This window comes from Chenopodium quinoa, unplaced genomic scaffold, assembly GCF_001683475.1.
Source record: "Chenopodium quinoa cultivar QQ74 unplaced genomic scaffold, ASM168347v1, whole genome shotgun sequence".
Classification (NCBI taxonomy): Eukaryota; Viridiplantae; Streptophyta; class Magnoliopsida; order Caryophyllales; family Amaranthaceae; genus Chenopodium; species Chenopodium quinoa.
In genome coordinates, this window is record NW_018743977.1 from 499,297 (window position 1) to 516,187 (window position 16,891).

Here is a 16,891-nt window from a genome sequence, read left to right on the forward strand (position 1 = left end):
TTTATAAATGTATTTCCCTCTCTTTTCACTAGGGACTAACTGATTTTCCTTCTTGCTAAAGCCACCTCTAACTGAACCATAATGCCAATTAACAAGGGTACGAGGCGCCCCTTCCCTATGCCTGATGCATTAGAATATTTCGAAATCTGGGCATATGCACATTGATTACCTCACAGCATTTAGTAGAAAATGGAAGAAAGGATGACCAAAGTGGCAACTGGCAAAGTGTAATTGACATATGTTTTCGTTAGATGCGGATGCAAATGCAAATGCAATGCAGAAATACAGAGCCAGAAGTTTTTAACTAATTAAGCCACAACACATTGGTATTTCTTTCAAAAACGTGCGTAATCACAAAGGAAAAAGATATGTACATTACAGCAGTGAAACCAAAAAAGATATTAGTTGAGTTAAGAAATCACCAGAAGAGTTTATTACAAGTAGTAGTTCCCCTGTCCTCACTGTAAGTAGCAACTTCTGTTACTTCCATCCTAGTGTATGCAACTGCAAAGGAAATGAATCTTCCTGACATTCAATAGGCACATGCACACGAGCCAAGGACCGGCTTTCTGGCTGTATAGTAGCGAGGCTGTTCTCACTGGCAATGAGTAACGGTGAGCTTACATATCCCCGTCCGAAATGCTCAAGTGCATTATCAGTATACTCATATTGCTCCTTCAGAATACCAGTTAGTGACTTGCATTTTAACTCCGCATCAGATTCAAAGTCTTGAGAGATAGGAAAAGCTTCTAAACCAGGATAATTCCTTTCAGAAATCATGTTTTCCATTGAGTAATTACTCCTCTGAGGGATGAAAAAGAAACTGCCATCTTTTGAGAGACTCTTAAAGAGACCAGAATCATCTGCATTCAATTGTTCTGGACCGTATGATAGTCTAAATGGGACATATGGTGAGCTTGGAATTAAATCTCTTTGCCGGAAATGATGTCCCTGAAGATCATGTTCTTGACATGTGTGGGGAGACCAATGCAACAAAGTACTGTTTTCCAGACTATCACAATGGTCTTTACTCCGTGTAGTTGATGGATCGCAACATATTTCATGTTCTGGACTATCCTGACGATCTTCACTGTATGTAGATAACGGAGGATAGTATATTTCAAGCTCCATATGACTATTATGGGTCGAGTTACGCATACCCAATTCATTAGTATCCCAACCAAGTAAAAGAGGCTGGGGTTCTCTTCTAATCTCAAAGTCACTCAGATAATTAGGTTCAGTGCAATCCATGAAATTTCTCAGCACAAAAGGTCTGGAACTTTTAAAAGAGCCAAGAGAATGAGAATCATATTGACAATTTGAAGTAGGATGTGCTCCTCTATCCAAATTAAAGTCATGTATCTCATGTTCATACATTAGACTACCACTGCTTTTAGGAGCTGCAATGGAGTCATACTTTCCATTGAGAAGCTCATATGAATGATTCTGGTCTCTAAATCTGCATAACTGACTACAGTCATACGCATCATATGAGAAATGCTTATATGTTTCATTCTCTTTATGGATAGTGCTTCTCGGTGTAGAATAATCATGAAGTTCATCATCCCATATCAAAAGATTTCCATCTCCAAATCTGTTCGACAAACACCCAGAAGCAATAGCATTTAGAGAGCTTCGCCACTCATTCTCTACTTTGTGCTCAAGAAGCATTCTATTAGAGTTTCTAGCTGCAGAGGCATCAAGGTATTCATCTATTTGATCAACAGGATTTGATCCCCAGATTCTGTGGGACTGAGAAGCAGAGACACGGCTATCTAAGAAGCGATCCTCGGAGGCCTTCACAAGCTTTCTTGAAGTATCTGAAGCCCCCTCAAGTAGAATATTTGAGTCAAGATCCAACAGACTTATCTCATTAGTTTCTTGTAGCCTTTGTTGTGGATCTTGTGACAGCTGTTAGACAAAATTTAGCCTTAGCACAAACAAACCAGATGAGGTTTATGGATAGAGGAGTAAAAGCAATGGTTGGTCAAGGACAGTACAATATCTTGCGAATTCTCAGGGAGCAATCGGCTCAGGAGCAGATAAACCATATCACAACTGAGACCTGACAAAGTATCTATGAATTTTTGTAAAAGAAATAGAAAAGAAGAAAAACATAAAATAAAATTGTATCAGGCACTTAACTCCTTTGGGACTTCATATGTTTCAGGAAATAAGGTCTTGGCAATCTGTTGCCGTAACTTCAGCCTCTTGGACGAAAATATATCTCCATCTTGCTGCTGGTTTTCTGGATCATAAAAAAGTTGTGACCAATATATGAATAAAACCCATTTATTCTACGTCAATATTCATTTCATGTGTGAATCATCAACGCCCAAATATTTTAGTGCAGCATAATAGCCACTGAACAGCCTCTCTGAACAAATCTTTCCTTTCAGTTCGAAAGAGTTACCTGGGTTCACAGAGGCATTTGCAGTTGTGGAAAGGAAGGAATCTAAATTGATATTAGTGGGTGTATTGATAAGAGATGAACACTTGAATCCCTCATTATCATGATCCTTCCTGGGCATAGCTGTCAAAACATACCACTGAGTAGCTTAGATCACACAATGTGGTATTAAAAGCAAATCAGTTCAACGCCCCACACCTGAACTTTCCACAGAAGCATCTCTATGAGAGAGGAAGGAATTAATTTCACCACTCGTAGACTTCTTAATGTGTTGTGAAGATTTGACATCCTTACGTTTTGATTTATCCAACTCTGCAGAGCATATCAAATATAAAAAATTCGGTACCATCTAACCAGAAAAGCCTATTAAGATCCTACTGCAAGCTCATTCTTTTGAACTTCTTAACAATTTTTAAGAAGGCATAAGTGAGGTAGCTACCTCTAGCGTGGTTGGTCGGTCCACTATTCCTCACGGGCATCTTGTGTCTGTTCAGTGTATTTTGACAGGAAGAGTGGCCGACAGTTTGCTTTAATCTCTTAAAAAAGGCAAACTCGGAGGTTTTTGGTTCATTTGAAGCTGCAGGTGGCCTGATGTATCAGATAAAGAATATGTTACAGGTGCAACACAAATACCTCACCACACCCACAAAACCAGAAAACTGAAAGTGAAAGCAATGCTAAGCAACTGGTTTTTTGGAGATCATACATACATTGTCAGGTCTTCTCTCAGTTCACATGGTGTAGAACAAGCATCAAATCTACTGCTTGCATAATCAACTGGTTCAATTTCAGAGTCCTTGAACCTCACTCTTTTCGCCTTCATTCTATTCGAAAAATCAAAGCAACAACCATTATGTTTGTGCAATGCCTGTATCCGTTGTCCAACAAGATATGTTATATCAATACGCAGAACAACAATACATAATATACTGTGGTAATATTAGCAATCAATGTGCTGACTGCTGAAAGAATCTTAAACCAGGGAGCATTTCCAGGAGAATCTCATCAATGTATGTATGTGATTATTGAAATCAATATAGGAAAGCTGTTGAGTAACACAATAACAGCAACAATAACAACAGCAACGCCATATTCGATATTTCCAAAAGGATTTAGGGTTGGCTAACACGAACTATCATTCGAATTATCTTCTAGAATCGGAGCAGGCAATTAGTTAAGAAAATTAAACAAAGTAGAGTGCGAAATTGAAAGTATCAAGCATCTAAGAATGATAAAGTAATTTACATACTCCATTCATATTAAGCCAAAATTACAGACTTAAAAACCATTCTCTTGATAAGTTACCTAAAATCAAAAAGTTTCCAATGTGATCATTCTAAATTCAATTACCACTCCAAAAAGTTTACTTATCAATCACCATTATGTGAACAAATGTTTTTCATAAAAGGTTCTGCAACACATTAGCAATCGAATTTGATTCAATTATCAAAATTTGTGGTCCAATTTCATAGTTACATCCTAATATCAAAGGCAAATTAAATTCATATATCAAATTAAGCGAATAACACAGAATTGAGTATACTGAGAATTTAAGTTACGAAAAACCCTAGATTGTGAAATTGATATACAAAAAGAAACCAACATCTTACCTCAGAAGCTGCTTCAATGCAAGATCCAAAGATCACAAGTTGCTCTAATGGAGAACGTTCAGTGCGCTTCAATGGGAAACCCGGAGAGAAAGAGGTAAGTTACGATTTCGACTTTTTGGTAAATGGTCATCGATGTAATACTCTATCCGTTTCATAAAAATCGCAACACTTACAAAAACCTAGTAAAATTATAATTGATGACTAATGAAATATGAATTTTTTAAATATATACGATCAAGAATTTTACCCCAGACATTAGATATCAATCTACTGTACATTTTAAAATGATATTGATTTTGAAATTATGCCAAAATCACGGGACATTGAAGCAACAAAGAGCCGTAACAATGGAATATTTCTATACATGGACAACATGGTACACTACTGGAACCTTAAGACTTGAGTAGCAAATTTCATTCAGGTAGTTGATAGACATGATAAAACAAATCTGTATTGTTACTGTATCGATTATAGAGTTTAAAGTGTCCAGTCTAAACACGTCACATCTATAATTCTATATTCGATATTACTCCGTGTATGATTTAAATCAAAACTTAATATCCCATGAATACTTACTTATATAAGTGTGAATACATATTAAACTAAATCCTCCACGCTTAAATGATTAGGTTTTTTTTATGGTTAGAAGAAGGACCCTTACCGAACCTTAATCCTCACGGTTTTTTTTTATCCGTTATTTGCGAGTCAGACACTTTGAAAGTAAGGGGGAAAGGGTAAGGGATCCCCACCCTCAAAATTCCTCTAGTGGGACCCAATCTCAAGATTGGAAGGTACAATCTTTTACACTAGACCAAGCTTAACTTGGTATTGTAGCTTTTTTCTTACAATGAGTTGCGTTGTTGTTATTTGACTAAGTACATACGAAGTACAATTATACTACGGAGTGTAGAGTATTATCTTATAATCAAGGGCGGAGCTGGGGGGCCTAGTGGAGGCCCGGCCCCCGTGGCCCAACTGCAAGTTTCTTTATTGTAAAAAGTTGACCCCCTTATTTCAAAAAAAAAAAAAGAAAAAGAAAAAGCTGACCCCCATAAATTATTGGTATAAATAATAAAGTTGCATGCTAGCCTTATAACACGGCCCATTGACTAAGAGGTCCCAAGATTGAAACTTCCATTTAACCTTTCTTTATTGTTAATTTTACACATTCTAATCTTTCTTTTATTAATTTTTCCAATATTCCTCTTATCTCTACAATGTTTTTATTTATTCTTTTGTTTATTTTTTTATTCCAATCTTTCTTATAATAATTTTCCCAATATTCTTAATTGACTTAATTGTATAGCGTAAATATAATTCTTGTATTATTTTATATTTATCTTTAATCTTTAGTGCAAATGAGCTACAATGGCATTATATAATACAAATGGGGAAAGAAAAAATCAAACTTCTAACATTGTACACAAGTTCTCAATCTTAAGCAATAGCCAAAATCTCGTTGGTTTGTATTATTCTATGTAATCTTGATTATTTTAATGAATAGCAAAACTATGGGTTAAAGATATTTTGTTGAAAATCAACTACGAGGAATTTTTTTTCCTTTTTTAATTTAATTATAATTGAACACAATGTTTTGAGTTTTTGCACATTGCATTTATTAACATATTGTATAGATTTAACCATATCTTTGATAATCAAAATGCATGGCCTGGTTTATTTGAAACAATACATCGAGTCTAATTGTAGACACCTGATTATGTCTCCCCAAAAACCAAACCCAGTGATGAGTACCTTTCACGTCTTTGATCATCGAGTTAGGTGAAGAGTTGAAGAGTCTCACTACTAGAAAATAAGCGTTTTCCGAAAAACGTGATTCCGACGGAATTCCGTCGGAAACTGTCGTCGTAAAAGCATTTGTAGGAAAAATAACCTTTTCCGACGGAATTCATGCGTCGGAAGAGATTTTCCAGCCCGGAAAAGTCCGTCGGAAAGTTACGACGGAATATAAATCCGTTGAAATATTCCGACAGAATTTTCGTCGGAAACGTCTACCAAAAAAAATACAAAAAAAAAACCACCCACACCACCACGTTCAACCGCCACTGCCCAAACCCCGCAAGCATTTCCACCTTTTTCCCACCAAACTGCAATACTTAGTAGCCCCACCACCAACCACCTGCCTTGAAAAACCCTCTTACCCACTTTTAGATCCCACTACCAGATTCCCACTACCAGATCCCCACCCACCACAAACCCTAACCGACCACCAGATCCCCACCCATCCCGGCCCTAACCCTAACCGCACACGACACCACACAACCCAAAAAAAAAAGAAAACGTACCCACCACCACCACCCACCACGGCTTCCTCCTTTTCGGCGGCAAACCCAAATTTTTTTTTAAAAAAAAAACAAAAAACAAAACACATAACACAAAACGTATTACCATCGTGAAACCCAAAAATTAAAATTAAAAACACAAATACATACCTTAAAACTTAAATTGACTTCGAATTTAACCTTGAATTTGGTTTAATAAGGCCAAATACGACCATGAAAACACTAGATCTAGTGTTTTCATGGTCGAATTTGACCTTAAAAAACACTTAATTTGCACCATCCCTAAAGCCAAATCAACCACCAACCGAAATTTTCGGCTACTATTTCGTATCTACACCACCCCACAAACCGTCGAGAAAGATAAGAGAATAGAAGAGAAGAGGAAAGCGGAGAAAGAAGAGGAGAGAAGAAAGAGGCGAGAAAGAGAATAGAGAAAGAGAAGAAGAAGAGGAGAGAGCGAATCAGAGAAGCTGAGAAGAGGAAAGATGAGAGAGAAGGAGAAGAGAGGCGGATAAGAGAAGGGGATTTAGGGTTTCTAATTTTTTATTATTATATTCTGACGGAAATTCCGTCAGAAATTTAAATCCGTCAGAAATTTCGATTTTTCCAACGAAATTTACATGTCCATCGGAACCAGCCCGTCGAAAATAGGCAGTTTTCTTGTAGTGTCTTGTGAATTCCCTTTAGCCTTGACGATTTATAACCTTTTGTTAAATGTTTTAAACCAAAATCATTCATTTCGTGTCTTTGAAAATCATTCATTTCGTGTCCTTTTTATAAAAACGTCCAAATTAATCTACTTTGGTCCATGATCTCGTTCCAATTATTATTTAGTTGGATGGGGTTTGAAAAGAGCTTTTAAATGATATATTATAAGCCCAAATCCGACTTATAACGAAGAAGTTATGGCCAAAATACTAAACCGAGCCCGAACAAAGCCTTACCTGCGACCCAATGATCACGTGGAGGGTCCATTTACCTTAATCCCATTCCTAAACCAATTAGGATTTATTAAAAGCTTCTAGAATCTTTTAGAAGTTTGTTTTCAATCCTAAATCCATTAGGATTTATTGTGAGCTTCTAGAATCCTCTAGAAGGTTCTCATTTATCCTGTTTTCGAAAAGATAAAGATTTAAGAATTTTACATCGGATAAAACATTTGTTTTTCAATGATCCTAATCCCGGTCAAAGTAGAATATGTACGGAAATTTGGTTAACCCAATCCGATTGGAAATCGAATTCCGTACGAATTCTATCTTTCCAAAACTATCGTTGAGCGACAGCATCATCGCACCGCGACAAGTCTGTCGTGCCGCGATGGGAGCGTTTTACTTTGATTTGATTTCTGACTCTTTTCTAATCCTTCGACCCTCTTTTGTCATTATAAATAGAGGTCGTTTCACCCCATTTTCAATCACCAACAATCATCATCTAATTCTCTCTCTAATACTTTCTCTCTCTCTCTCTTGAATCTTTTCTTAGCCTTAGCCTAATACGTTCTAATACACATCCTTGATACTTTTCCCTAAGCAAACATCATACCTCCCTCAGGAGCTTCGGATACTCCTAGCCAATCTCGAAGTTGCCTTTGACCTCGGCGTGAAAGGTTGATAGTTGTGAGGGTTTGGTCCCAAATCTATATTTCAATTCTTATTTGATTTATTTGGTTTAATCTTTCTTGAAGTCTACTAATGTGTGTATTGTCTTAATAGAAAGAGATACGAGGCATCAAAGTAAGTAATTCGATTACTTAATTGTTCTTTTGATACAAATTATGTTAGGATGTTTATATTAATTCCTAGTATCATGTTAATTAGGATGTTGATTTTGATTCCTAGTATCATGTTAGGGTGTTAACTAATATTTCTAATATCATGTTGATTCCTAGTATCATGTTTGGGCTAATTCTTTGATCTTTATTTTTAGTGACATGCTAGGGTTTGTTATTAATCCGTTTAGTATCATGCCTAGGATCTTGCTATTAATCATGTTTTAATAACCTTTTGATTATGATGATGATTGTTGTGTCAACTATTACATTGCTTGATTATTCATGATTGATTGTTATTGCTTGATAACGCCCCTTCTTGTAGGATTAAAGGGAATTTGTACTTGAAATCACGCCTAATGAGATAATTAATAATTTGATTTAGGCAAATATGATTTAATTCAAGTGATCACCAATAATAATAGATTTGATTGTGCATTAATAATCAACCAACGTAGATTAAATATGCTTAGGATTAAGTTGATGTATGTATGTTGATCGAAAAGCGCACATGAATATCATAAGAATTAAGTAGAGGCCGATTTAGGGCGGGTTCAATCTCTTTTAGGTTGGATTCGTACCATCATCCCCGAATATCCAGTCATGGTTCCGGACCACTATGGAGTTAGCGATCACTGTGATCGTGAATGGGGTGTAACTTTCACACCCGTGAACGGTTTACAAGTTCCTAAAACCTGTTGGCAACTCTTTTATCTCTAGCTTCCTTCCCTTTGGACGCCACCATGCTTAAAAATATGATCACAGTGGGGCTCAAAGTTGAATTTGAAAAATTCAATTTGAAAAATTCCCTACACTAATCATAGTACGTAAAACCTATTAGCTAATAACATTTGTTTTGTTATATATTAGTAAAAAAAAAAATTATAGTCGAACCTAATTTATAATAATGAAAAAGAAAAAAGTTGGCAACTAAAAACATATATAATTTTATCTTAGTTAATATAAGTCTTGGCCCCTATAAATTTAATTTCCTGGCTTCGCCCCTGCTTATAATTTAGGGAACATCTGTTTATAAGTAAACGCATTATTGTCCATCTTTCTTGTGTGCAATGACAGTGATGACAATTGCTTCTCATATGATATTTACTGCAAAGGCATCTATCTATACGTAGTATTTAAAAACACAAACCAAAGTTGCCACATGTCCTCGTTCTCTTTAACCTGTCTTAATAATCATTCTCTTTCCTTAACCCCTTTTCTTATGTTTTCAAAGAAATTCTCTTCATCTCCCCCTTTGTTTCTCAATAACTCTTTGTATTTTAATTTGTAATCTCTATTTTAAAATTGACTATACATATCTTCGTAAATGAAAATTATAAAAATTGATATTTAGAGAAGTTACACTAAGGGGAATTTAATAAGATCTCACATGCTAATATATAGTACAAATCAAAAAATGTAATCAGAGTTATTTAGTTTGACCACATGAATAGTAAGTAAATCGAACTTCCTGAAACTGAGTTAGTATATAAAGTTTCTAAAATAAACAATATATTAAATTTCTATTTCACTTAACGATTTGACTTGGATGCATGATGAAATATTATATATGTACAATAATCTTATGATCCATGGGTGAGTAACAACAAAGTATGGTTGGTTAAAATCATGTTGGAGTCATGAGAGCAAGGTACAATCCAAGTATCCCACACAAAGAAACTCGACATGTTACAAGTAAGAGGTGTCCAAACCACATTCGATCCGATTCGATTTGAACTCGCGTTGATATAATAATTTAGCATGACTCAACTTTAAAAATTGACCCGACTCGATCTCATCAGACTCGATCCGATCATCCAAATTGACACCTCTAGCACGACATGTTACTAAATTCATTTTTGGTTGTGAATATGCAAGCCACATTTGGAAAACCCCGGCATGACAAAAACTAATGAACTTTAGCCTAGGCACATAAGCACGACACATTTTGATACATTGGGTATGTTTGTGCTTGTTTGCCGCCCTTTTTTAGGCCTTGTTTGGTTGGATGTAAGAAGTAGAAATTCCCATGAAATCTCAATTCCTATGAAATTGTAATTCCTAAGAATTCCCAAAAGTTGTTTGGTTGGATGTCGGAATTTCTACTTCCCATGAGAAGTTCCACTTACCTAGGGGGGACTAGGTAAGTGAATTCCTCCATTTTGTAGGAAGTAAAACTTCCTAAGAAGTTCCAATTTCTACATTATTGGCAACCAAACAAGTATGCATATATTCATTTCCTATGATATCAAAATTCTCATGAATTTGTTTGTCAAACAAACTAGTCCTTAAGGCGCAATGTATTACTGGACTAGTCTGTGGCCTTACCTAGACAACCCTAAGGCATGCGAGTTTGGCACGCATGAGCAAACCACGATGTAGTCTAGATTCATCTTCAGAGGATAACCATGTTGCAATGATGGTTATCAGCTACAATTATTTTCATCAAGTATTTCCTTAGTTCTTAACACTTTGACTTTTGTAATATTCAAACAGTCCACATTGACTTTATTTTGTGATATACGAAGTAGTTTTGTGTATTCTTGTAAATTAGCATTAAATTATACTTTTAACAAGTCAGCTTCTTGCACTTTTTCAAATGCGTCCCACAAAATCACCCGGACCCGATGGTATGTATGCTATTTTCTTCCAAAAATTCTGGAATATTGTTGGTAATGATATGATCACAAATTCGTTGAATATTCTTAATAATGGAGGTGATATAGGTTCAATTAATTAGACTAATATAGTTTAAATTCCGAAAAAAAAGAGTGTAAGTCTCTTGTTGATTATAGGCCTATTAGTCTGTGTAATGTTTTGTATAAAATAGTATCAAAAGTACTAACAAACAAGCTTAAAAAAAAATTCTACCTTCTATTATTAGTGAGTCACAGAGTGGGTTTGTTCCTGGAAGATTGATTACAAATAATATTTTGGTGGCTTATGAATGTTTCCATTATTTGCAGAAGAAAAAAACTTGAAAAAAGGCTTTATGGGTCTAAAGCTCGATATGAGTAAAGCTTATGACAGAATAGAATGGGTTTTTTTTGGAGAAAATGATGGTGAAATTTAATTTCCCGGAGGGATTTGTGAAAAATATTATGAAATGTGTCTCCTCGGCTTCTTTTGATGTTCTTGTTAATGGACAACCGTCTAGAGTCTTCAAGCCAAGTAGAGGGCTCTGGCAAGGAGATCCCCTATCTCCTTTTCTGTTTATTATGTGTGCTGAGGGGCTCTCTGCTCTTCTTCGAGATGCAGAAAGAAGAAAATTCATTCATGGGGTGAAGATTGGGAGACATGTAGAGCCCATTACTCACCTATTTTTTGCAGGTGATAGTCTCTTGTTTGTTTGGGAAAATGAGGAAGAAACTGACAAAGTTCTGGACATTCTTTCAACCTATGAGCTAGCGTCAGGACAAAAATTGAGTATGGATAAATCGAAGGTATCTTTTAGCCGAAACATTGATCGTGAGAAGAAAAACATGCTTCAGATGAAGTTATCTTTTAAGGTTGTCGAAAGACATGATAAATATTTAGGTCTTCCAACTTACATTGGAGGGTCTAAAAACAGGTTTTTCAGAGTATTCAAGATAGAGTTTGGAAGAAGCTCAAGGGTTGGAAAGAGAATTACTTATCACAGGCGGGTCCGGAAATCCTCATCAAATCGGTGGCTTAAGCGATTCCTATATATTCTATGCAATGTTTCTCTATCCCAGTGAGCATATTAAATGAGGTGGAAATAATGTGTAGAAATTTCTTTTGGGGCCAAAAAGGTGATGAATGAAAGACTTGTTGGGTGGCTTGAAACAAGTTGTATCTGTCAAAAAATAATGGGGGTTTGGGTTTTCAAAATATACTGCTTTTTAAGAAAGCTATGTTAGCAAAACCAACCATGGAGAATATTAACCAATGAGCAGTCCCTGATGATTCGGGTTCTCAAAGGTAAGTATTTTCCCTCCTCGACTTTTTTTGACACAAAAGTTGTCTCGGGCATGAGCTTTACATGGAGATCAATTTTAGGTGTGAAGAATGTAATTGAGAAAGGGGCAAGGAAGATAACTGGCGGGGGGAGTAGTATTAATATATGGGAGGATCCATGGGTCCTAAATCTTGCGAAATTTCGTATATTATCGCCAATGGCAGTAGGGGAAAATGTCCCAATTTTTGTGAAGGATTTCTGGGATAACAAGAGCTGGAACATGAGCACTTCTTGCTGATTTATTTACTGAGAGAGAAGTGGATGACATAAGTAGTACCCCAATTCCCTTTTTTGATGATGATGATGATTGGTGTCTGCATTTCTTAAAAGATGGTCAATATAAAGTTAAAAGCGCTTATAACCTATTAATCGAAAACGAAGAATTGAGCAGGGCGTCCTCCTCTATTGAGATTGCTCCTTTTAAATGGAAGAATATATGGCATGCTAAGATCCCTCCCAAAATCAAGCTATTTGCGTGGAGGTGTATCAAGGAAGCACTGCCTGTTAGATCGCGTCTAGTGGCTAGGGGAACGGATGTTAAACACCTTTGTCTGATGTGTGGGGAAGATGGGAAAAGTACTATTCATATGCTCCTTCATTGCTGAACCGTGAGGTCTGAAAAGAATGGTGTCCTTCGAACAAGTGTATTATTCCGATAGAGGGTTTCGGAATTAATTAGGAAAGATAATTATTCAGTGAGGTCAAGTAATCGAAATGCCTAGCTAGAGGCCGCTTCCGATCAGTAATATTAATGTATAATTAATTTTACAGCTTGCTCTTGACTGAATCCTTCGGGTCACACCCAATCGTGTAACTGAACCAAGGCGACAAAATAATCCAGAGGATTAAATAAGTCGATAGAGTTTTTACGAACTAAGATGTCAGATTCCGAGCTTAGAGTGTCAAAGCTGAGCGTCAAGTCAATTTATGTAATCAACGAGACGAAAAATTAGTTAAACAACAAGTGAACGCGCACAAAAGTCCTAGCCTCGCAATGGCCTAGCCATGCGAGGGCTAGGTGAGCTAGCATGGCTAGCCGGGCTCTTTGCCGCAAGCCCAACATGCATCGCATGCATTGGTTGGGCGAGCTAGCCGAGCAGCCATACAGGCAAGGCACGCCAGCATGACTGAGCATGCTTGCGGACTCGATGCGCCCAACCGCTGGCACGCCAAGCACCAGCGAGCTGCTGCTAGCACCGAGCCTTGATGCGCAGCATAGCAGCACCCAATAACAAGCAATCTGCATGTATGCACGGCTTGCTGTTGCGGGCTGGTGCAGCAAGGCCCAGCTAGGCATGCCCAGCCGAGGGACCAGGCGCTAGCGTGGCTGCCTTGGTTCCCAAGGCGGGCTACCAGGTGGCCACCTATTAGTGGAGCCGGTTAGTGGAAGAGGGAAGCCTTGGGGAGCAAGGGAGGTGTGGTCCTCCCAAGTGGTCCTCACCTACCCTCCTCTTCTCCTTGTGACACTTGTTGATTGCTAATTGAATTATAATTATTAATTTAATTTGGAATTAAATTAATCATTCATTTTCTCATTTCTACAACTCTCCCACATGGAAAGTTGATGGAAACTTTAGGGAGCATTTCCCTATAAATACCCACCTTGGGTATTGGGATTTCTCACTTGAGTTGAACTCAATAAGGTATCTCCCTAAAATGAGAAAGCCTTTAAATTCGTAAAACTCTAGTTTTATTTGGTCTAGCCTTGTATTAGCTACAATGTAGGGGTCGGTCTAGTTCGCAAGGGTGTAAGACATTGGAGGGTTTGCACTTGCGAGTTTCAAAGTTTTCTAAGTTGGAGCTCGTGATACGAGCAAAGCACACATCGTGAGATACTCTTATCCTTTCTCACTCTCTCTTCCCTTTATGTGTATATGCTTTCTTTAATTGCATGCTATGTTGTTATGTTGTAATTATTATGCATGCGATCCTTTTGCGGGTTTTGTTTCCGCGCGGTGTCGGACACCGCAAAACCCAACAAGGTCCATATGGGAACATTATGTCTTGAGACTCAAAAATAAGAATGAAGATGCTGATTGTTTGCATGCTTGGTGTGCTATGGTATTGTAGACACCTAATTGTGTCTCCCTAAAAACCAAATCCAATGATGAGTACCTTTCACGTCTTTGGTTAACGAGTTCAGTAAAGAGTTGAAGAGTCACGTGAACTTTCCTTAAGCCTTGACCATATTTCTAACCTTACCTAAAATGTTTTAACCCAAAGTCATTTATTTCGTACCTTTGAACCCAAAATCATTCATTTCGTATCCTTAAAATCATTCATTTTCGTGCCCAATTTATAAAAACGTTCAAATCTAATTATTTTGGTCTATTATCCCAGTACAATTATTATTTAGTTGGATGGGGTTTGAAAAGAGTTTTCCAACGATATATTATAAGCCTAAATCCGACTTAAAACGAATAAGTTATGGCCAAAATACTAAACCAAGCCCAAACCGAGCCTAGGACCACCCTTAGCTACGATCCAATGATTATATGGAGTCCAAATATTTTATTTAGGCCCTATATGATCATATTCCTAATCCTAAACCAATTAGGACTATTTTAGAAGTCTCTAGAAGGTTCTAATTTATCTTGTAAAGATCAAACAAGTTCGAGATTGAATAAAACTTCTCGTAAAATAATCCTTGTCCTATTCGAATACAAAGACGTTCGAATATATTTCACCATCATAATTCCATTAAAAACCAAACTCCATACAACTTTGCATATCCTTTAGGATCAACGCGCGACGACAGAATCATCGCACAGCTACAAACCTGGCGCGGCGCGACAACCCTGGCGCGTCGCATCAAAAGCAATTCTATTTTATTTGGAACTTATGATCTTTTATGACGTCCAGACTCTCGTTTTTCCCTATAAATAGTGGTCGTTTTCCCCGTTCTAGATCATAGACAATAACCATCAATTACCTAGCCACAACTATCATCAATCATCATTCAAAACACCCATAATTCTTAGCCTTAGCTTAGATACATCCTTGATACTCTCCTTATCAGTCACAATACCTCCTTTGCGTAATTCGAATACTCCAACCATACTCAACATTGCCTTCGACCTCGATGTGAAAGGTTGATAATTCTGAGGGTTTGGTCTCAAATCTATTCATGTTTGATTTATTTACTTTATTGATTTAACTTTCTTAAAGTTTACTAACGTGTGTATTGTTTTAATAGCAAGAAGGTTGAGGCATCAAAGTGAGTAATCTAATTTCCCTCTTTATTATTCTTTTGATTTTGGAGTAGAAATCATGTTTAGGATGTTATTTTGATTTCTAGTATCATGTTTAGGATAACTCTTTGATTTTGTTATTAGTGACATGCTAGGATTTGTTATTAATTCGTTAAATATCATGCCTAGGGTCTTACTGTTAACGATATTTTGATGATGTTCTTATGATGATGATTGTTGTATTAATCATATATTGCTTGATTATTCATGATTTATTGCTATTTCCTGGTCACGCCATTATTTTTGTAGGTTTAAAGGAAATTTGTGCTTGAAATCACGCCTAATAAGATAATTAATAATTTGATTTAGCCCTAATATGATTCTAATTCAAGTGATCACTAATAATAGATTTGATTGTGCATTAATAATCAACCAACGTAGATTAAATAGGTTTAGGGTTAACTTGATGTAATGTTGATCAAAAAGTGCGCATGAATATCAAAAAAATCAAGTAGAGGCCTATTTAGGGCCGGTTTGGCTTCTCTTAGGTCAAATTTGTACCATCATCCCCGAACATCCAATCATGGTTCCGGACCACTATGGAGTTAGCAATCTCTAATTATGAATGGGGTGTAACCTTCACACCCGTGAACGGTTTACAAGTTCCTAAAACTTGTTGGCGACTCTTTTTCTCTAGCTTCTTTTTCTTGGAGCGTTGCCATGCTTAAAAGACATGTTACCACAATAGGGCAGGATGTGAAAAATTCCCTACATGTACATGGAAAAATCAAAGAACCCGGGTGGTGGGATATATTTTGGAGTTTGGCGTAGGGTGTGTGGCTAAGGCGAAATGCTTGGGTTTTTGAGAAAAAACAACAACTTGAGAGTGCTATAATCCACAAGGCTGTTGGGATTGTTGGAGAGTATGCAACGGCGACGGAAAGAAGCAAGACCGAGCCCTTGTTCAACACTTAGGTTCCGTGTGGAAAACCGTACCCCTGATTCGGGCATGCTTAAATTGAACACTGATACTTCCTTCCAGGTACATCAGTCTCTCGGTGTGGGGGGTGTTTTAAGGGATGTAGAAGGTGTTGTTCTTGTTGTTTACCGCTCGACTTTCAAAGGTAGCTTCGATGTGGATGTGGGTGAAGCTATTGCAATGCGGCAAAGTCTTCTGATTGCGTTAGAGGCTGGGTTCAGAAACTTTGTGCTTGAAACCGACAACATTAAATTGTTTCACCATATGAAGAAAGGTATTACGTCGTCGAATGCTTTTGGGAGCATTGTAAAAGACATCATTCGCTTGTCTAGGGAGTGATCTGCTTGCTCCTCTTTTGTTAAAAGGTTGGGGAATGGCGCTGCCCATTGTTTAGCTTTGCTTAGTAGTAGTTTCAATGAGTTTCGTGTTTGGCTAGAGGAGTATCCCCCGGAATTACATGGGGAGAGTTATAATGATCTTGAAAACTTGTTGAATTAATAAAAGCTAAGCTTTGATTTGTGTAAAAAAAAACAAGTCAGCTTCTTAATATTTCTATTTAGTGACAATCAAGTTCATCAAATATTGAAATAACATATTGACAAGAATAAATGTAAGTGTTTCAAATATTATGAATCGTAGAGTCGGTGTATACAT

At 37.0% G+C, this 16,891-nt stretch overlaps 1 protein-coding gene across 2 annotated transcripts; it reads right to left on the reverse strand.

The window, feature by feature from the left end:
- Window positions 1-283: 283 nt before the first annotated feature.
- LOC110689661 lies at window positions 284-4,431 on the reverse strand. 2 transcript variants are annotated; one of them, XM_021866430.1, is made up of 8 exons: window positions 4,021-4,431; window positions 3,121-3,234; window positions 2,850-2,998; window positions 2,609-2,722; window positions 2,414-2,533; window positions 2,146-2,248; window positions 2,001-2,058; window positions 284-1,911 (listed from the first exon to the last, which is right to left on the reverse strand). In XM_021866430.1, the coding sequence occupies exons 2-8, from the start codon at window positions 3,231-3,233 to the stop codon at window positions 481-483; spliced, it is 2,088 nt and encodes a 695-aa protein (XP_021722122.1). In that variant the 5' UTR covers window position 3,234; window positions 4,021-4,431; the 3' UTR covers window positions 284-480. The 2 variants fall into 2 exon arrangements, with proteins under 2 accessions (XP_021722122.1, XP_021722121.1); XM_021866429.1 differs by having other exon boundaries at window positions 3,121-3,278.
- Window positions 4,432-16,891: the final 12,460 nt, after the last annotated feature.